The sequence below is a fragment of the Euprymna scolopes genome, chromosome 32 (assembly GCF_053919585.1).
Source record: "Euprymna scolopes isolate OS-2025 chromosome 32, ASM5391958v1, whole genome shotgun sequence".
In the NCBI taxonomy this organism is placed as follows: Eukaryota; Metazoa; Mollusca; class Cephalopoda; order Sepiida; family Sepiolidae; genus Euprymna; species Euprymna scolopes.
In genome coordinates this window covers 71,991,607-72,013,820 of record NC_136513.1, presented here as the reverse complement: position 1 = coordinate 72,013,820, position 22,214 = coordinate 71,991,607, and the positions used below count along the sequence as shown (strand labels likewise).

Sequence of the window (22,214 nt, the reverse complement as noted above, 5' to 3'; positions counted from 1 at the left end):
CATCCATAAAATAGGTGAAATATATTAGGATGTAAAAAAAACAAAATTCATTTTCTAAAAATAGATTTTTTTTGTTTCATAAAATAAAATTAAATATCTCGCTGAAGAATAAATAAAAAAGATTTAAAATTTTATTGATAGTTTTAAGATTAAAATAAATGAATTTGTTTAAATTCATTAAAGCTGTTTAATAGTTTAAAGCTGTCTCTAAAAACAAAGTTTTTTCTTTTTTAGTGAAAACACCACTTTAACAGTTTTTGTTTTTTATCAAAACCATCACTTTGTTAACAGTTTTTTTTATTCAAGTTTTCGTTTGTTTACTTTTTTATGTATAATGATTTTAAATCTCTGCTCGTTTATTTATGAGTTTTCTGGCTGTTTTCTTTGTATTGCCTTTCAATTTGTCTCCTTTTGTCTTTCTCATGAAAATAAAAAGAGACCTATACTGTTAGTGTTTAAATTTAGTGTTGGACATTAAAAAGGCTCTACTATATTTTAAAAAATAAATCAAACATTTATTCAAGTTAATTGATTTATTGTTATCCTCATGTTAATATGAATGAATCTATGATAGACATAGCAAATTTCATTACAAATTTATTAATTTCACACTAATTAACAAGTTTTGGAGACAATTTACATTTTCTATCAACAACCTTTAACCAGGATTGTGGAGTCAAAATGTATAAGGTCTGACTGACAACCTAAAAAATTTCAACAGCATATCCAACCCCAAACACCTTATTTTAAACTCCTCCAATAAATTGAGTGTCTGTTGATTTGTTAGATTACAAAAATACAATTCCTAGCAATTGAAAACCTCTGACTCTGCAACTTGGTGTAGATGGAAGAAATTTTTTACTTTTTTACAAACAATCTAAAAATTTCATTAAACATAATTTTTTCTGTTTTGTTTTCTCTAGCGATCAAAAGTACAGATTGCCGCTTACTGTAAGTATATCTTGAAGACCCTTTTTTATACTTCAGTTTCAATTCAAATTTGTCTTAAAATAAGAGTTAAATGTTTTATAATTACTAATATGAGAAACCAATTAGAATCATCTTTAATGTTTACAAATGTTATATATTCTTTCCAATTTTGACTGGATTGGCTGTGATTGTTACTTACTGTCATAATATCAGAATAAACCAACTTGACATAATTTTAAATGATTTACTAATTTATTTTCTCTGAATAATATTCAGAATTTTGCACAAGTAAAACCGATTAAATACAGATAGTCTGTGATAAAAAAAATCCAGAAGTACAAATGCATCTTATAACAAAATAAGTATTTCGTTATTGTATTTTTAACTGTTTTGTAATCAGACATCTTTAATATAAAAGAGGACACAGAGAAAATTAATTTCAAAGAACAGGTAGGCTACACTGTGTTTGTTCTAGTGTTGTCTGCTTGCATAACTTGATTTTTAGCGTGAAACAAGATTTTGTCTCCCTAGTATGTTCCTTATTTTTAGGTGGAAAGTACATTTTCAAAATCTGATTTTGCTGTTGTGTCATATCGATGCCTCCGTTCAATCTCGAAAGACAAAGGATACCCCCTGTAGGGGCAGCTGCATGTCTAATTATGTGGCAAAGGTTGCGCAATCTCTAACCACACCTCTCCTGAATCGGCACTGCTTGAGTCTAGTGGTAAGGAGAAGTCCAGGACGACTGGAAACAATGCCGAGATAAGCGGAAAGTACATGCAGGAACCTGGAAGTCCCAAATGGTCACCCATCCTGTACTGGCCTGGCTCATCGTTGCTTAACTTTGGTGATCTGATGGGAACCGGTGTGTAAAACATGATTATGCCGTATGTTGTGTCAAATGTAAAGCTTAAACTAGAATACTTGGCTTTTGGGTTAGGATCACAGTTTAGTATCTGTTCTGTTTAAAAATGGTACAATAACGTCATGGAGTATACATATGCACTGGACCTCCATAGACTGGAAATATGTCATAAACATTTATAAGAGTTTTGGAGATAGACCTCATCAGATATATTCTGAAATTATATTAACTAGAATACTTAAATAAGTATGTTTCGGCTTCAGTAAAAGTGTGAAAATAACATTTTGGGGTCTGTTTGTGTGCTGAGCGTTTCTAGAATGAAAATATGTCCCAAACTCTTAAAAGTATACAACTGATTATTAAGGCTAGGACAACAGCATATTCTTTTTAATGTTTTGACTCTCGAGTGTGTATCCGTTAATATCTTATATGCTTTAATATAGAGTGATGGGATTCCCAGTTGATTAACTGTGTCGGATATATACTTGAGAATCAAAATAATGAAAAGAATATTTTGTTGATTATCTTCAAATGTAATGTCAACAAGTTTTTATTATGAACTAGCAGGATCTGTGTATCGGCGTGGAAGTATACCCCTCACCCCACCTGTAAAAAAAACAAAACAATTAAACTATGGTTGTTGGGGGGAGGGGGCACTGGCGCTCATGGCCAAAATGAATGTACTGTGCCGAAGTAACGTTAGTATGTATAAACTCATTCTTAACATGGGGATTTCATTATGTGCTGTGATTATTCTGTGCTTTCACCTAACATGTACAATAAAAGTAGTGTGACCTATTAGATAGCAGGTGTTGCCACCTGTCTGTGATGTATAATGAAAAAAAAAAAAAAAAATGAACTAAAAATTAATTATAACCCAGCATTTATTCCGGAGGGAACATTGTGTCACGAGGAAAAGAAACAAAAAAAACACTGCAGCAGACCTTAAATTTTTCCTTTTAACTTTGTTGTAATTTTTTCTGGCGATTATTATTGAGTACAGGCTTAATTTTCGGATTAAAAATGAAATTTAAGGTAGCATTTTTAATGACTGTAATAGTTTGGGATCAATGTGTAATGATAACGTGCTAATAAATGGAACACATTTTTTGCCACGTCGGTTGTTAATGCTGCCCCTAGCTGTTAAATGTTTCCCTTTTCTGTTGGTAAGGTGTATACATTTTTACCAAGGTAATTTGGTAATGTGGAAGCTAAGCAATAATCTATAAATATAAAAGTGAAAATGTATGTTTGCTTTTTGTGTATGTCCGAGAAAGGCTTTTTTCCGAGAAGCGATCGGTCGACTCACTTCTTCTTAACACTTTTTATATCACATCTAAATGATAATATCTATGAGTTAACAATTTGCTTGACTTTGAAAAGATAAATATTCAACATTTTTCGATCGCCGCATGTGCATTAAGCTTTTTCGAAACTAATTCTGGCAGCATTTTTCCGGAAAAGTTTGAAAGCAATCAGCTTTGATCAATGCGGAATTTCTCCTTATATCAGACAATTGCTATTCAATTTGGACAATCCCTTTTTATGGGAAGCTGGTTTTCCCCACAACATCTTGGGGAAACAAAAAAAAAAAATCTTGCCCCGCAGTAAATAAAATACTGCCTCGCAGTCAAAGTTGACCTCATTAAGTACAAGCACCTGCCAATTTGTAATACTTAAATAAATTCAATCATGTTTCTGTTACTATTTCGTGGTGGCCCAGTGGTTAACGTCGCACATTTTTTTTCACACTTTAATTTCCAACTTCGACTCAAAGGTTCGGGTTCAATCCTTCATACTTACCTACCAAAACGTTTTTTTTTTTTTTTTTTTACCCCCCCCCTCCCCTCCCCCCGACACAAACACCCGGGTGCTTTGATTTACCTAAAACCACACACACCTCCAAACACTCGGGCAACGCCGGGTACCCCCCGCTAGTCTATGATAAATGCCAGACAAATTTGCAAAAAATTGAAAAGGAAAATTCTAAATGCAGCATTAACAATGGGAGTAGCCAAAAAGTGGTTGTTCACTGTAGTAGAATGTTATCATTTCAAATTTAAGTCTATAAGCGCTGATAATTGCCTGAAAAAATTACGAATAAATGAAAAATTAAAAAAAATAAATGATAGGGGCAGCATTGTTCAGGTCCACCAATTCTTTTGTTGTTTAATTATTTTGCAATCTGAAACTATTGTCCAATTTCTACTGTACACTCTTTAACCCTTATCCTTGAGTGGCCTCTTGGCCTTGATAATGTGGTGATGCCTATGTAAAACAACAAAAAAAAAAAAGCTATGTGTTTTTCAAGGTTCTAAAAAGGTAAACATGTTCAATAGCTGACCCTAATTGGGTTTCCAGACTCTACTAAATATTTGAAGCCTCATACAGAAAATAGGCTAAATTGATAACTATAGCTAGATTTTCACAAACAAAAAAGACAAATTGAAAAAAAACAAAGAGTGAGTGCATAAATATTTAAACAATTATGTATTTTACACATTATTGTTGTTTTTTTTTGTTTTTTTTTGTGCTTATGTAGATTAGTGATGATTTAAACCAACGCAATTCATATATATTTATATATTGAAGAGTTTAACTTCCAAATAATCATGTCTTTTTTATTACGATTTGTTCCAAAAAAAAAAAAATTACAGAATTTTATTAAAAGAAATATGTTGTGGAAATAAAATTGCTCACAAAAAAATAAGTTTTATTTCGTTCAATAAACTTGCATATTTTTTTTTTTTTTTTGGCATAATAATAAAAAAGCACAAATATTTGGGAGCTAACCTTTTCAATTTAGTCCAGAGTTAACACCTTCAACGTAGCCATATTTTTTATGTAGCATTATTAAAGGTAAGGTAATGTTCAAGGTTCAAAACAAGTTAAATTGTTTGTTTTTCCCCGCTTTTCATATTCCCCCTAATTGACAACATTTATAGGTTTTCAGGTAATCTGTAAATGAATAACACATGTAAAATTGTCACTGACAAATAGTCTTGCCATAAGCCAAATAGTGTGCGCGTGTGTGTTGTCTGGCTGGCCGTCGAAAAGCATAATGTTATTAGATGAAAACTATTTGGCAGCGACAATTTTACATGCGATATTCATTATCATAATTCTGGAAAACCTATAAATGTTGTCAAATTGCATGGAAAAAATAATATAATTAACAAATAAATATCCATATTTTTTAATTTGTTTTTTTTTTTTGTTTGTTTTCTTTTTTTTGAGCGAAACCTTAATGTAAAAGACGCAAATATTTGGGAACTAAATCCACTGCCGATAAAAAAAATTTGGAATAAGAAAAATGATTTTTGTTTTAATTGAAATCAACCACTAATAAAAAAAAACTTCTCTAAGTACTCGATTTGAGCTAAATAAATACTACAAAGTACAAAACAAAAAATATTAAAAACAATCTTTTAATCCTGTTTAAATGCAAAAGCTTACTGAAATAATCGTTTTCAAAAACCTGTTAAAAATAAAATACGAAACGTCCGCTGTAAGGTGGGTGCGACTGTGAACACAAAAACTAATATTTCTCAGTCAATGTCCTAACTAGTGTTGGGACGATTCCTAATTTTTATACGATTCCGATTCCGATTCCAGGAAAATATTGATTAACGATTCCGATACCAAGTACGATTCCGATTCCTAGGGAATTTATTGTTTTGAAATATACCAGGTAGTTTTATACTTATGGTCGGTAGTTCCCAAATATGTTCCCTAACTTTGGAAGAGATATTTTATGTCTACACCGTCGTGTTTTGGTTTAAATAAAATTATTATATAGTAAAAAACTAAACGGAAAAATTAGCAAAATTTATTTTAGAGAAAATTTATTTTACTTAATTGGAATACAGAAAAAAAAAACTCAAAGAAAATAGAATTTATCCTTCAGAGAAAAAACAAATAAAATAGAATTTATATAACAGAACAAAAACAAGAAAATTAGAGAATAAATACACACGATTCATTATTTTGGTCCTCATAATTAGCAGATTTAATGAATTAAATAAAAAAAATATAGCGGAAGAGAAAGAAAATATATACTAATTAAATATAAAAAAGATAAATATTTGATTTAATAATTTATAAATGAACGTGCGTAATGAAAAAAAAAAAAACAATATACCACGTGACATGGCGCCGTAGATACAAAATAACCTTTCCAAAGTTAACGACCATATATGAGAAATACCATTAATCGAAAGTTTTTGTGTTTTATACCAAAAAGGTAGGTATAGCGAAAAGTTACAATTAAAGGAATTTCAAAAACGATTTTTTGTTTGGCTATTGATAGTTGTATTTGTGACGTCAGTTCTTCAGACCTCCATAATTCACAAGGAGTAGTTAACACCTATTATTTTTTCTTACTTTTTCATTGCTTTCACACGTTGTTTCTAACGTGAAGAATAAGTTTAGCCAAACTAATTTTGAAATAGGGTATATCAAAGGAACACATAAAAATGATACCACTATAAAAAACAAATGAAATACTAGATAAAATTGAGCAAACATAATTACCAAAATTACAGAAAAAGAAAAAAATGGGGAAGTTTGTTGAGTGAAATGAATTATTGAAAGAAAATTAATTGAACTAATAGAAATGTTAAATAAAAAAATGTCACATTTCAATATTTTTTTAATAATTAAATTCTCAGGGTTGTCGAAATTAAAAATTAAGTGATTTTTTTTTATTAGACTTCTTTCAAAGCTTGTTACCTTGAAAAATACATTTAAAACCCTGTTTTTTTTAAATAAATTGAAAAATAAATGCAATTAAAAATATTTAATTGATAATTGAAACTTTAAAAACATATTAAACATTGAAAAATTACTTATCTCACAAATTAACGTCCAATAAAGTAGATCCAGTCTTCATACAGGAATTTGGTTATAATAAATATATCTTTCCCAAACTTAAAAATTAAATCTTTTTTTTTTTTTTTTTTTTTTGAGAGAGAGAGAGAGAGAGAGAGTGGTTTAAAATCGCCGGGGAGTGCCGCCTAAAATTTTAAAGTAAATTTTAGGAGTTTAGTGCCTTTCAAAGACGGTTATCATAATTTATTATCATCATTTAATTTCCTTTTTTACCTCCCCCCCACACCTTTCCACGTGGTTCAGTAGTTAACCAGTGCTCCTGTTGCTGTCAGTCAGCTATCTTTACCTAAGTTTTAATTTCTAGTTAAAAGAATTTTTCATGAATGGAATCAGCATTTTCTTAAATTATTTTTTTAGTTGTATATATTGTATTTACTCTTTGAAGTTAAGGAGGGTTAAAAAAAAAATGGTGACACCTAGATGGTGACGTAGGCAAAAAAAAAAAAAAAAAAGACACTGCGATTTCGACCCTCACTAATAAAACTGCTCTGAGTGACTAGTTGGTAATTTTTTGTTCCTTTTTCTGTTTATTTTGCTCCTCCAATTTATTTGGATGCTTCATAGTTAAATGTTTTAACATGTTGGTTGTGGTCATGTTAGATGGTTTTATTCCTCGCGATATTTTAATTTGACCGACTTTGCAAATGGCTTTCAACTCATCATCTTCAAAAAGACTTTTTTTTGGACTTTGGGCCATATTAGAAAATTCAGTTTATCTGTAAACAAATAATTTACTATTAAATTTTGTTTTAAAGCTAGTCACTTATTTGGATAATATTAATTGAAAATAATCCGCTAAAAAAGACAAAAAGAAAAAATATAAAGGGATGGGGCGGTAAATTGTACCAACCGGTAGTTAACAAAAAACACTTATAGAATTTAATTTTTGAAACCAATATATAAAAGTTTACATAATGAAATGCAAATATGCATTTTCGGGTTTGTATTACTGTACACATAGATTCGAAAAAGTTGGCAAAAAACAAATATATAACAAACAAATATTATCAAAGGCAAGATAAGTTACTTTTCTACCAAACTGGGTAATTTATTTTGTTTTTATTCAATGTAACATGTTTATTCAGCTCGAAAAACATGCAGTGTTTACCGATGTATTGGAAAATTCAAAATGGCGCCCGACACTCTCTTTAACATGGTAAGTTCGGGAAAAGGTGTTATAAATAATAAACTAGACAAAATACTATTTAAAAAACACCGAATATATGTCAAAATATGTCACGGTAACATATATTGAGCGAGTTTCTAGCAGTATTTTGTATAGTTTATTATTTATAACACCTTTTCCCAAACTTACCGTGTTAAAGAGTGTCGGGCGCCATTTTGAATTTTCCAATACATCGGTAAACACTGTATGCTTTTCGAGCTGAATAAACATGTTACATTGAATAAAAACCCGAAAAATATATCCAGTTAGGTAGAAAAATAACTTCTCTTGCCTTTGATAACATTTATTTGTTATATATTTGTTTTTTTGACAACTTTTTCGAATCTGTGTACAGTAATACAAACCCGCATTTTCTTTTGAATTTTTTGTTTTGGTTTACTGTGTTCAATTCACACATGGTTGATGCGGTTCAATATTGCTAAACTATAAGTCCTTAGTAAAATTCTTTTTATAAATACTTTTTAAAATGAAATTATTTAATTAATCGTAAATATTATTTAGACATAAAAATTAATTGATTACAAAACCTTTTAAAAAAATATATATTAATTTCTTTTTCGTTCGGCAAAAAACTGCGCAAAACACTTTTAATTTTCAATTTAAAATTCCAGAAAAAAGATTATATTATTCTGCTTTTAATATAATCAAATTCAGGGTTTTATCTTTCTGGAGAAAAAAAAAATAATGGATTTTATTTCAATGAAATTAAAAAAAAAAACTTGACTGAATTGAATTAATTACCCTTAAATTAACGAAGGGGTTATTTAATAACTTTAGGTTTGGAAGAGATAGGTATGGGGTCGATTTTTTTGAAACTTCAAAAGAAACCGACTACTGTCAAAACTTTGCGAAATAATACAACGTGATCAATTTCATTTTAGAGATATTTCTTTCAAAAGCCTTCTTTTAAAAAAGGAAAAAAAAAGTATATTGTTCTATTAAACCTTTTACTGTTTAAATAATTTGACTTTGCTCGTTTTATTTTAAGAAAATATAAGTTGAAAAAGCATTTTCATTCACTATTAGACGATTTGTCAGTAAAAAAAAACAATCGCCGAAAAGATAAGCGTTTTTTTTATTTTTACTCGCAATGTAGAGCCCTGCATATTTCTTTTCAAGTTAACTCTTTTGTAGTTTTGATTACAATAGATCTGAATGAATGAACCTTGTAAGGGAGGGGCACTAAGCATTGCCCTGTCAATAATGAATTTCTTTGGTTTCTTTTTATTTCTCTCTTGCGGTTAGAAATATCAGGAAATTTTTTTATTTTTTTCAACATCAGACTAAAAGAATCGTAATGAAGGAATCGGAAAATTAAGGTATTTTTTAACGATGCGATTCCGATTCCGATACCTCCCAAAATACACGATTCTTACGATTAACGATTCCGATTCCGATTAATCGTCCCACCACTAGTCCTAACCCATTGGGCCATGGTGACAGTCATACCATGATGTTGCAAGTTTTTGTAGTCAACATATCCAAAAGGTGAAGTGGTTCACGCATGTGCAGATACTGAAATTGTTTAGAAAGGGACGATTTTATGTGACCTCCCCCCTCCCTCAGGTTCTGTGGTCATTAAGGTAGAAAAAAATGAATATTTTTTTTTTTTTTTTTTAATTTCACATATTATGCATCCTAGTCCGTGTCCTTTAAGACACTACGAAAATCATCCTTATCAGCTTTGGATTTCAAAAGTTTTAGCAAGACAGACAAACAACACACACACACATACACGCTAACAGACATCTCGCCTTTATATAATAGAAGACTAGCGGGGGTACTCAGCATTGCCCAGGCCATATAAGACAAAAAGAAGAAATATAGTTGCATTTGAACACATCTATAAAAAAAAAATATGTATGTTTTCAGTGCCCTAAATTAGCTTTTCAATAAATATTCATAAAATCATTAAAAATTATTTCTTTGTAGCCTAAGGACTTATTGTACAGCTCAAATCAAAGTTGAGTTTTATTCATAGTAAAAGAAAATCAAACAAAAAGAAAAGTTATTTATAGTGCTTTAGTAACTGCGCAAGTGTTTTTTAAACCAAAATGAACGTTTTTTTATGTTATAAAAATGATTACTGATTACTTATAGGTTTATTTATGTTATAAAAATGATTACTGATTGCTAATAGGTTTATTAAAAGGAAAAAAAAAAATGAACTTCAAAAGCGAATGCCATAAGCGTACTCGATATGTATTAGACTAACATTGCAACAATCTTATAATGTTGCAAATTTATGTTTTTGAAATGAAGGTAAGAATGAACAGCATTCATGTATATGTAGATTAAGAAAGATTGTTGAAGGCAACATTTTTACCTGCACCCCCCTCCCTTCAAATAAAATGACATTTGTACCTCAAAGAATTGATATTTTCTAAGTTTTAGATATTATATATCCGGGTCCCTGCTCTTTCACTCGATATCATATTCATGGCATTTTTAAAAATTTTAGCTAGGCATTCAAACACACAAATGCACTAGCAGATAACTCTCCTTTATATAATAGATCAAACCCTGACAGGTACTATCCCTTTGGGTCAGTGTTGACTTGTGAGTAATGCCAACTCAGGAGTGACTCCATATTCTTCAAAATTCCCAAATCAAGACCTCACCACTAGATGCAGGTTGTCGTAACCAATACTATCACTTCTTTAATTCTGTCCTTTTTTGTTGACAATTGTCTGTATTTTGTATGCGTTTAATTTCTATTGTAATTTTTAAAAAATCTGTTTATTTTTAGTTTTTTTTTTTGTTGTTTTTTTAATTTATTTTTTCTGGATATTGTTCATTTCAGTAACCGAGCACAAAAGTAATTTGACAGTTGATAACTTCAATTTTATGCGGAAGCCTATCTATAAGGAACCTTTTGAGTCTGTCCGTAATGCTAGCAGGAGAAGTTTACCGAAACCTAAAAATTCTAAAAGTAGCCCAAAGGGACTTCCGAAACCTGCAGTTGTTTTGGATATAGCTCAACCAGAAGATGGATGCAACACTACCGAAGAGGAAGAGGACACCAAATCTATTGAGCCAGAATTTGAAATGGCACTTGCTGCAACGGCACTCACTGTGCAGCAGGTTGTTCCTTCTCGTTGGGTATCTGGTCCCAGTGGAGGCTGTAAAGAAATGGTCATCAAATCTGAGCCAATGGAAATAGAAAATATAAAAACTGAAAATGCAGATGAACAAGTTATCGCCTTACAAACTCTTGGAAAACATTCACTAGAGAATTCTAATTCTTTAGGAAAAAAACCAAAGAAAACAAAATCTGTGGCCAGAAAAAGCACAAGTCAACTCCCCAAATCGATTTCATTGTGAGTAATTTTTTTCTTCTTTTTAATATTTGAAAAAGATTACACCAATTAAATAGTGAAACTCAGGCATTTCAATCAGTGCAGACAAGTGAAGGAATAACCAAACTCTGCCATTTATTCTTCTCTGCAACTTCTCTCTCACAGATGATATTGCTAGTCTCAGTCTTTTTTGTAAATACTATTATGGCATGTGTTTTTGAGAATTGTCTGATCTATTCTCTGCTTCTTTTGTACGAGCTCGTTTGACTTGTTGATCTAGTAGTCTCCATTAATTTGCTGTTTTAATACCTTTTAGTTACCTTATTCCAGTATCTCCTTCCCAAAAACTGCAAGCTTGTGGAACTTTTCTTACTGATTGTTTTCTTCCTTCCTACAGCCTTGGTCTTTTCAAGTGTAAGGTCAATAGGCATCTCCTGTCTTTGTGGTAATCATTTTTTATTCTTGTTAGCTCTTTGTATCAATTGGCTTCATGCTTTGTCTGAAGCAATTTCGATTAAATATTTTTTCCTTAATTCAACAAAAAGGTTTCCTCACATCGAGTTCACAATTGAAATACATGTTAAACGTCACAATGATTATCTTTCTGGCATTTTTTGAGAAGATAAATTTTCCTCCATCATGTAATGGAGATAAAAAAATTGTGTATAGCATAATGCAGTGTTCTTGGATCTTAGATTGCAATAAACATCTCTGGTAGGTGTTCTATCCGGAGTCCTGTTTTGTTGCCATGTCACAAATTGCTCCGTGGATATTTTGTCTCTAAGCTACGTTTTTATTCTGCTAGCTTTAATCATAGGAATTTACAAAAACAATAAACAAACTTATCTGCTTCTGGGGGGGCTTAGTTTTTTTCTTTTCAGCTCTTTACAGCAATTTATATCTGGATAGGCTGTAATTTCCTGTCCCACCATGAACCTTGAAAAAAAACATCTGCTCACTTTTATGTTATAAACTCAAAAAGCAAAGCAAAATTGATCTTGCTTCTCTCTCATACATTTCCTTCAGTAACGTAATATCTTACAATGTAATCATACATCAAGTCTGTTAATTTCTAATGGATATTTTCCACTACTCTATCATAATACTTACTCTAGCCTTGTGTGGAAAACTACTGTTTTTGATATTATTTTATTTACACATCTCTGATCTGGGTAGGGCAATTTAACAAAGAAAAAAATTAAACCCTGCACTTATTTTGTTAATTTGCTTTTTCCGCTTTCTTTATGTGTATGGCTAGCATGAAATAAAAAGCAATATCGTTTTACTGTACGTACTTAACTTTCTCTCTTCCGAGAACATATATTATTTTTATTAGTAACAAAAATATTGTTGGGTACAACATCCTCGACTTTTCATGCATAAAATGGATTCAATAAACTCCCCATCTCGATGCCTTGGAACATCATGTTTTGTTTAATATCCATTTTAAATGCTAGCATGTGTTGAACGCCTTTTAGAAACTTTCGAACTCGTCTATCTTTGACCAGGTTTTTATCCCCCTTTTTATCAAGCCCATTTTATCACTTTCTCACATATGTCCTTTCCCTTTTTGAACTGAACCCGCTCCCTGAAATATTTTACATCCATTAACCCAAGAATACATCTGTTACAATGATGTGTCTCCTGTTCTGCATGTGACGAGCATGCGCGGAAGAATCATGTGCCAGTATATGAGTCGGGTATACCAGTGGCGAAAAGCAAATCTGGGACCTGTTGATTGCTAATTAAAAATCTACCAATGAGCTACATTCATCCTAACCTCAGTGACGATTGAGTTTCACCCAATGGCTATAAAAACAAGTCGATAAGTTATTCGAGGGTAGTTGGAAAAGATTGCTCTGTGTTACTGCGTTCGTGATAATATTGTGGCGTGTCAATTCGATGGTATTGTTCGGGATCATGTCATGTCGATCGACTGTGTTGATTGGGATTGTGTCGTGTCGATCGACAGGGTCGTTTGAGATCATGTCGTGTCGTGTTGATAGACATTGTTATTCGGGATCTTGTCATGTTGTGTCAATTGACGGTGTTGTTCAGGATCGTGTCGTGTTGTTCGTGTCGTGTCGTGTTGATCGACGGTATTGTTCAGGATTATGTCATGTCGATCGACAGTGTTGTTCGGGATTGTGCTGTGTCGATCGACGGTGTTGTTCGGGATCGTGCTGTGTCGATCGGGATTGTATCGTGTTGATCGACGGTGTCATTCGGGATTGTCTCGATTGGGATTCAATAAATATTTACTAATAATAAAAAGAAGATAAATATAATTCAATGTTGTAACTGGAAAAAAGTCTAAACACAAAAAATGGTCATACAATTTTGAACAGAGATTAAAGAATCACTTTTTCTGCTTTTTAATTTTACTTGTCTCGATTGTAATTATGTCAGCTTCCTGCAAAGAATGAGAGATGCATACTGTTTAATAGTAACTTTGTTTCTGTCTCAGAGCTGATGTCATGACCAATGCCGAACCTTTCCAGCCATGCTCCCTAAACTGTCCAGGACTCGCAGGCATCCCACCCACGCTGCACTGTGACATTTGCATGTGTCTCTTTCACATTGATTGTGTCAATCTTAAAGACAACGAAGTGCCAAAAGTTTTCACTTGTAAGGTATGATGTTTTTTTTTTTTATATATAATAATGCACTAAGGCATTTTCATGTTCGTACATACGTTATCACCTTCCACCCATTTTTAAAAGATTAGATCATCCTATCGCCAAAGATGTGATGCCAAAAAAAAATCAAATTTTCAAATTTGATCTTATGTTGCTGTTGTTGGCTAACATGGAAATCAAACTAAAATATGCTTTCTTGGCCTTCGGGCTAGGATGAAAGTGTAGTATCTTTTCTGCCAGAAAGGGGTCTCTATTCGCAGTGGATGAAAATCTGTTACAAACTTATACAAAGGTTTAGGAGACAGTGCTTCATAACTAGATATATTCTGAAACTATATTGGCATACTTAGATAAGCATATATCCATTTAATCAAAAGTGGGTGCTTGTGCACTTTTTCTACCACGCTATTTTTAAATAGTTTTTTCAGGTTAAATTCAAGCTTCACAATATCTTTTTTTTATTACATTATTAGGTGGAAGAGTTACAAAACACCCTCCCCATGTTAAGAATGGCTTTCAAAATAATGTTATTATTTCAGCACGGTGGCAAAAGTGCACAAGTACCCAAAAGTGTTATAATAATATCATAGAGATTTACATTTGTGCTAGACGTCGATAGAATGGAAATATGTCACAAACTTGTTTAAAGCATAGCAACAATATACAATAGATTTAAGATACAACTGTGGAAGTTCCATGGGTCTCGTTTGTATTTCTATTATTACAGGAACTTCTCAGCTTATAACTTCATTCGGCCCATGCATGGTGGTTCTGAGCAAGATTACACAAGATGGCTACTCAATCAAAACCATTTGTGAATCTGAGATTCCAGCCAAGTTTTCCTTGATGTCCGAATCCTCAACTGCCTATTGAGTATTTGTACCACTCAGAAGGAGAGAGGATGAGAAGCATAATGAGCTGCATACCTAAATGATCAAAGACGTTGCTGCAAAATTGTTCAAAATGTAGTGAAGACGAGGGAAGAAGTTGTCTCAACTTGAGCAGAGTGAATGCCGTTGCAGAAACAACTATGTTCCATCAAAGTGATGTTTTGTTTTGTTTTCTGAATTTATATATTTTGTTTGTTTAGTTTTACTTTATAATCTACTATTATATAAAAGTCACTTTGTGTGTGTGTGAGTTCCTCAGAGGTTCTGAAACAAATGAGCCAATGTTTTTCAAATTCCACACAAAGGTAATTTATATGTCTGACAGTGTTCTTAGATATGTTTTGTACAGAAATTCACCCAATGCGTATCGAAAATCGAAAAAATCCGATTTTAAAAATAGTCTTTCTTCTCTTATAGATAAATAAAAAATAATTTTTACAAAGGAATATTTTACGTTACACCGGTGTCACCTTGATGGGTGTAACGTAAAATATTCCCTTGTAAAAATTATTTTTTATCTAGAAAGACTATTTTTAAGATCGTTAAGTGGAAATATCAGTTCATGTGATATTGTAAACAAACACAAATGGAGTTTGATGAACGACATTATCATTATTTTTGTATTTTTTGCGAATTTGTTCACCGGGCAAATTATTTATCATAATATATAATAATCAATAGAAAATTCATTCTATAATAATAGAATTTTTTTTTTTTTTTTTTTTTTTTTTTTTTTTTTTTGAAAACTCATCCATGTATATTATTTTAGTATGTGTCTAATAATTAACCAGAAAAATGTTTTTGAAAAAATCTAAGATTAGATATATTAAACCTAAAAATTTAATTTGGTCAGACTAAGAATTCTGCGAGTCTGTTGTTCACAGTAGAAGAAAACAAATAACACTGTAACCTACAACAATAAAACCTTTTGTTACTTTTTTTTTATGGATCACTTTCTAACATTGGAAGGGGATGGGGAAATCCATAATATCACATGTTGACCATGTTTGATATCTCACTAATTAAGCATTTATTAAATTATTTTAAATGTGTTTTTATTATTTGTTACTAGCACATCATCTAAGTTATTCTCAAGGCTGAAAAAGAATAAAAAAATACCTGGCAAATATACCTAGTTAACCAAGTGCAAGAGAGATACAAATAATTACGTTTAGAGGGGTTGTTAGACGAAAAGATCTTTCGGTTGGGTGTCCAAAATAGCAGGTGATTGTCTGACATCTGATAAGATGCTTCATTTCCATCAAAAACAAAAGATAAAAGAATTGGGTTCTTGTCCAGAATTCCCCTTATATTAAAAAACAAAATTTTTGAAAAATCTGTATGATGTACCTACCTATGAAAATGTCATATTCCAAAAATCATGTAAATTGATCAAATAATTTCATTTTTAACTAAAAAAAATCGAATTTGATGAATAAACAAAAAGGGACTTTCGCATCACTATCTTGAAGAAACAAGGGCAGATAACTCATAATAATTCAAACTTGCAAGATCAGCCTTGTAATGCCCATGATTTCTTATTGATTGCTAAAAATCATTAAAATAGTATTTTCTTTGTAATAATAAAACTACTTGATCAATTTAGGTGATTTTTGGAATATGATATTTTCGTTCTGTCACGGGAGTATACATAATGATTTTTCTGTATTTTTGTTTTTTAACATGGAGGGAATAATTTTGCACAACCCCCAAGAATTGGGGGGGGGGGATCTCAATTTTAGGTTTTATGTTCATTGGTTCTTCATATTCTTCGCTTCTATTTGAAATAGCATTTATGTCAGTCTGTCACTTTGCAATTTCATTTTCATCACAAAATGAGTCCATCGAGCAGACACATTTTGAAACTACCCATTCTTATTTTGGTGTATTGTCTACTTAATTTTATTGTTTTAAAATATTTTAAATATATTTTAAATTTAATTTTTTTTAAATATTTATTTTGTAGAACTGTTCAAAAGATGAACGCCTTCTTCGGAATAAGGTAACTGTTAAATCCACCAGCAACACAACACCTACATCTTCAGTAATGATTACGACGACAACCACGTCCTCGTCTTCGTCCACCATAATTGCAAGTAAAGCTATACCAGCAAGTCTTATCTCAGTCGCGTCTCCGAACAGTTCAACTAGTAACATTGTAAATACCATTACCGACAGCACAACGTCAGAAAGTGACAAGAAAGGAAACAAAGTTGCCTCAAAACCATCTGTGATTCAGTCGTCATCGTCGTCATCAACTAAAGACATTACAGTTGTTACACAACTTCCAAAGAAGCATGTGACCATCACACGTCGGGTTGTTTTAAACACTCCCCTCTCTATGTTAAACGGGTCTCCAGTAAGCTCACCCATTCAGGTTGTAGCTGAGGATCACTCTCAAAATGTTAGCACGATTCAGCTCAGCCCTGATTCTTCAAACTACGTCGCATGCAGCACACAGAACTTGTCGGACTCTGTTCGAACACCCAATATTCCTTCTCGCATGAAATTTACCAAAACGGGCCTCACGTATTCACTCTTGTCAAAGAAGTCCCCAAGTTCATCCCAGCCGTCATCTTCTCTCCCGCTTTTGTTACCAAAAGTTAACACCAGTGTTATTGCTGCTGCTTCTCCTTCTTCATCATCATCTTATAGCCTTAAGAACAACTCTGTCACCACCATCATGACCACTCCTTCTTCCACCTCTCCTCCTCCTGCATCATCAAGTTCTTCTACTACAACCACTATAACAACTACTACTTCCTCTTCTAGTTCTATCAGTATCGCTACCAGTGCAACTACTACCACACACACCAATGTCACAACCTCGGCAAGCATAGATTGTACTAAAGATCTGACCATAAAGAATTCCCTTTCTTTAACACCAGAAAGTCCAATGATAGTTTCTCCATCCCAGTTGGTGGCGCCACCCAGTCAGATGTCAACTTCAGAGACAACTTCTAGTAGCAGCATCAAGATGGAGACCTTGTCATCCTCATCACCATCATCCTCATCACCGTCATCTTCATCGTCGACATCATATGCTCATTCTGGCAGTGGGGTGAATAGTGTTGTTGGGCTTCAGGTGTCCAATACACTCCTCGGTTCCGAGAGCTACCCTCGGTCTGGTCAGCTACTTACCTTGCCATCCGCCGTGGCGAAACGACTCAACCCATCATTGCCTCTTGCTCTGCGAATCAACAATATGCAACTTCTAATACCACCGTCGCGGTGCATCAATACTGCGGAGGGGTTGAAAGTGTTTCTGCCACCAAAGACCTTCTCTGTACCAAGTGGCTCCACAACTACAATGAACATCACATTCTCGTCGGGCAGCATGTCAGCCGATAATGCTAAGGACCTCTCCCTCTCTATGTTGAGCAAGGATAAATCCATGTCGCTCGATATGTGTGATCAGGTGGTAGACCTGAGCAAAACTTCGGAAACATCCAAGCAAATGCTCAAAATTACCGAACGTCGGAACAAAATGAAAAGTTATCTTTGTCCGTTTAAAACTTTATATACTGGTTATAATACTATGATTCAAATATTCAGTTACCTCAGTGCAGGAGATCTTGTAAGGTAAGAACAACATTTTGCATTATGGTTGGTTGGTTGTTTTTGTTTTACGGCATATCAACCCTTTTCAGGTTATTTGATGCTGAATCCAGTGATTTTTGAAGAAAATTTTTTAATAGAATATATTTGTTTTTTTCAAGTCGGTTTCTATTTAACCCATAGTTGGGATCCTAACAGGTACTACCACTCTGAGTCAGAGTGTACCTGGGAGCAATGGCAATTAAAGGGTGGCTCCACACTCCCAAAAGCCCGCGAGTTGGAGCCTCACCATCGGATATAGTTTAAGGTCATATCCAGGACCTTTGCATTATGTTTTCAATATATATTAATGTTGGTCCCAACATTAATCAGAATCAAGAATCAGAAAAATCCAAACTTTTTGTGGCATTGGAAGTGGAAAAATTTGTGCATGTTTTCCCATGCCAAAAATGATTCCTTTAATTTTCTTTTTTTATTTGACTTTGTTTAAAACAAAATCTTCCACTCCTGGTAGTAATTATAAAATAATATTTATGGATTTCAAATTACAGGTAAAGTTTAAATCTATAGATCAACCCCCCCCCCCCAGCGTTATTTTATGTTTGAGAAAATATCAGCTCACTTAACACGTGTTTTTTTTTGTTTTTTTTTTTTACAGTAATTATGAAAAAATAAAAACTTTATAGTTAAATGTTTAAAGTTTTATAAAGAATCGGAATCAGTAATTGTATTGAAATGAGAGATTTAGTACGGAATCGGGGGGGGGGGGTATATTGGGATCGTTCCATCACTAATATATCCAATTTACTGAAAGAAAGTGCTTGAGAAGAATATGGTTGAACAACAACTTTTGGACACCATAATATACAATGTGCCAGCTCAAATAAAAAAGACCGCTCTGTGAATTGAAAAGATATCCAAAAAATCAGAAAAAAGAATAACTCTGTCGTGTTCAATCAGACGTGCCTGAATAATATATATCTATAGACTCCTATAAATTTGGGATTTTTTGTATTGATATTCATATTAAAAACCCCTTTTTCTATTTATTTAAAAAGAAAATACAACTTTGTTATATATATGGGTCATGGAATTGCATTCATCTGCAAAAGATCTAGCTAATTTTTGCATATTCTTTTAAACATTCATTTTAATTAATTTCCTATTAGTTTTTTCGGTTTTCTTATGGGATGATCATCCTTAGTTAACTATTACGTGTAATTATATTCATACAGATATTCTACATGATTTATACTTGCATAATATTTCTGTAAAAAGGTTATAGTAAACACAAACCTCTTTCTATATATATTTATGCATATATATATATATATATATATTTTTGTTTAAAAACTTTTGCCTACCAAACTCCTTTATCAGTTTTTGGTCTACAGATATGAAACTTATAGTGTATTCAAACCCATGCGAAACTTTATATTTGGGTTTTAACCAGGGAAAATGTGTACAAAAGGGTGAAAATAAAAAAAATGGAATTTGCCAGGTGAAAGTCAAACGATGGCATTACGAATATGCATGTGTAATGTAATAGTTGTTGATTCATGTTTTAATTTTGAGCCTTACAGCAAACATGTCTTCCTAGCTAAGGCATTAATTCAAAGGAAAAAGTAAATCGTAAGCTAAACGTTTTGGTTTCAATTCTCAGTGGTGGCGCATGAGTCATTTAAAAAAAATTTTTTTTTTTTTAAACTTTTCAAATCATTACTGTATATTGGGTTCAATATAATCTATGTATTAATATGATAGCGTGTGTGTTCTTTTGTGTGTCACGCTTTCCAGCAAACTTCATTGGTTGAGATTTAAGAACACACACCCTATCGTATAAATATATAGATTATACTAAATGTGTTAATGGATTTGGTGAGTCTTTAATGAGATCCCAGGCATAATCTCTTCGTTCTTTTCGAGTAGAGGGAGGGGATGATAGTCTGAAAAGTTTACTTCCGATGATAACATTATTATCTTCTGTTAAAAAGATGCATATAATATATTTATGATGTACTACATTGGCATAAGATGTCATGTTCTAAAAATTAGTAAATGGATCAATGCTCGCTGGGGGCTTATTTGTCACATTCCAGAAATTCGCATATCAAGTAATCTTGAGTTTATATTTTAGTCCTTAATGCTCTCATGGCAGTAATTGCAATAACTCTTAAGAAGCCGGGGGGGGGGGGGGTTAAAGTCACTGGAATGCTGAGAATGATACTGCACCCAAAAATTCATGTTGAAGTAATGGTTGCCTAATCCCCAACTGTTAATGTTTTTATGTATTAATTTCAAAAAGCTGCTGAAACAGTTTATGATTTAAACATTACTTTATTTCAAGTAAATTTTTAACAGTGGGGTAGGGGATATGAAGTCAGTCTCGGAAATGGCTGAAACCGTTCACGATTTAAACATTACTTTATTTCATGTATATTTTTAACAGTGGGTTGGGGGATTAGAAATCAGTCCTGGAAATGGCTGAAACCGTTTACGCATTAAACATTATTTTATTTCATGTATATTTTTAGCAGTGGGGTTGGGGAGTATGAAGTCAATCCCGGAAATGGCTGAAACAGTTTACCATTTAAACATTACATTATTTCATGTATATTTTTAACAGTGGTGTGGCGGACATAAAGTAAGTCCGAGATTGGATGAGATAAGTGCAAATATATACTAGCAGAATACCCAGCGTCACCCAGGATTGAATGAGATAGGTGGAAAACATATAGTAGCAGAATACCCAGCGTCGCCTGGGATCGAATGAGATAGGTGGAAGATATATACTAGCAGAATATTCAGCATCACTCGGGATTGAATAAACAACATAGAACACATAAACTATGAGAATACCCGGAATTGATTGATGTGTTTGTAATGAAATAATCAGCCCAGGAATATATCGAAGTTATTATTTTAGTAAAGGGGGTGGGGGTGATAATGTGGGTTAAAATTATGAAAAATGATTGTCAAAATTAGTAACATATCCAAGAATTATTAAAAATGATGAAATGTGAGTTAATGGATTGGTGTGTTTGTAATGAAATAATCAGCCCAGACAATATATCGAAGTTATTATTTTAGTAAGGGGTGTGGCGATACAGTATTAACAAAAGGGCTAGAATAATATGATGGTGTCTTTATTCATGCTGAACGCCACGGAGGATAACTCAATGTAAAGCGCCGACACTCCCTCCCCATCTTTAATCCTAGCTTTTCTTCCTAAAACTCGAACCTTTTGCTCGGTATCATAACAAATTGTTTTTTCGCTGTAAAAAAAAAAATACTTGATGAGATTAAGTGAAAAAAAAAAATTTTTTGTTTTTTTGGGAGAACTTTGTTCTATAATGGATACGTGCAACATAACCTTCTTTTGATATTTTCATTTTTTAATGTCTTGATTAAACTGTACAAGTACCATTTTTTTTTTTTTTTTTTTTTTTCAAAAATAAAAATAACCAAATGTGTGAATCGTCTGCTGGTAAGTTTTCAATTTGTCAAGATTCAAAAGTGCATATTTTATTAATTCATCTCCATGAAAGTGCAAGCAAATGTATAGACAAAGGAGTGAATTTAAGTGATGTTCTTTTCGTTTGACTTTGGTAATAGTGAATGGCGGCGTTTCCTCTGCAAGATTACTTTATTCCAACATGAGTGAATTTAGACAAAGGTATCTGGACCATTATTATTGCAAATATTGAAAAAATGGTCTTTATCCAAAATTCTCCCTATATTAAACAACAAATAAAGAGAAATCTGTATGATATATTTATCTGTGATGAAACGAAAATCTATTTCAAAAATCACATAAATTGATCAAGTTTTTATTTTTTTATTTTAAATAATTTTATGAGTATCCAAAGAGTGGGTATCTTGACCATCATTTTGAGAAATATTTCAAGAAATAAAGGGAAATTACTCAACAATAATTCATACTTATCAGATTTATGT

At 32.3% G+C, this 22,214-nt stretch overlaps 1 protein-coding gene and 1 pseudogene across 1 annotated transcript in view; one reads left to right on the top strand and one right to left on the bottom strand.

Annotated features, from left to right (window-relative positions):
- Positions 1–22,214, top strand: part of LOC145256430 (uncharacterized) — a 101,239-nt gene that overhangs the window by 44,782 nt on the left and 34,243 nt on the right. The window contains exons 5-8 of the mRNA XM_080115324.1: positions 924–951; positions 10,675–11,191; positions 13,638–13,803; positions 16,666–18,281. Coding sequence (XP_079971450.1) covers positions 924–951; positions 10,675–11,191; positions 13,638–13,803; positions 16,666–18,281 — 2,327 coding nt within the window. The remainder of the gene's footprint in view (positions 1–923; positions 952–10,674; positions 11,192–13,637; positions 13,804–16,665; positions 18,282–22,214) is intronic.
- Positions 1,705–1,823, bottom strand: LOC145256564 (5S ribosomal RNA; annotated as a pseudogene).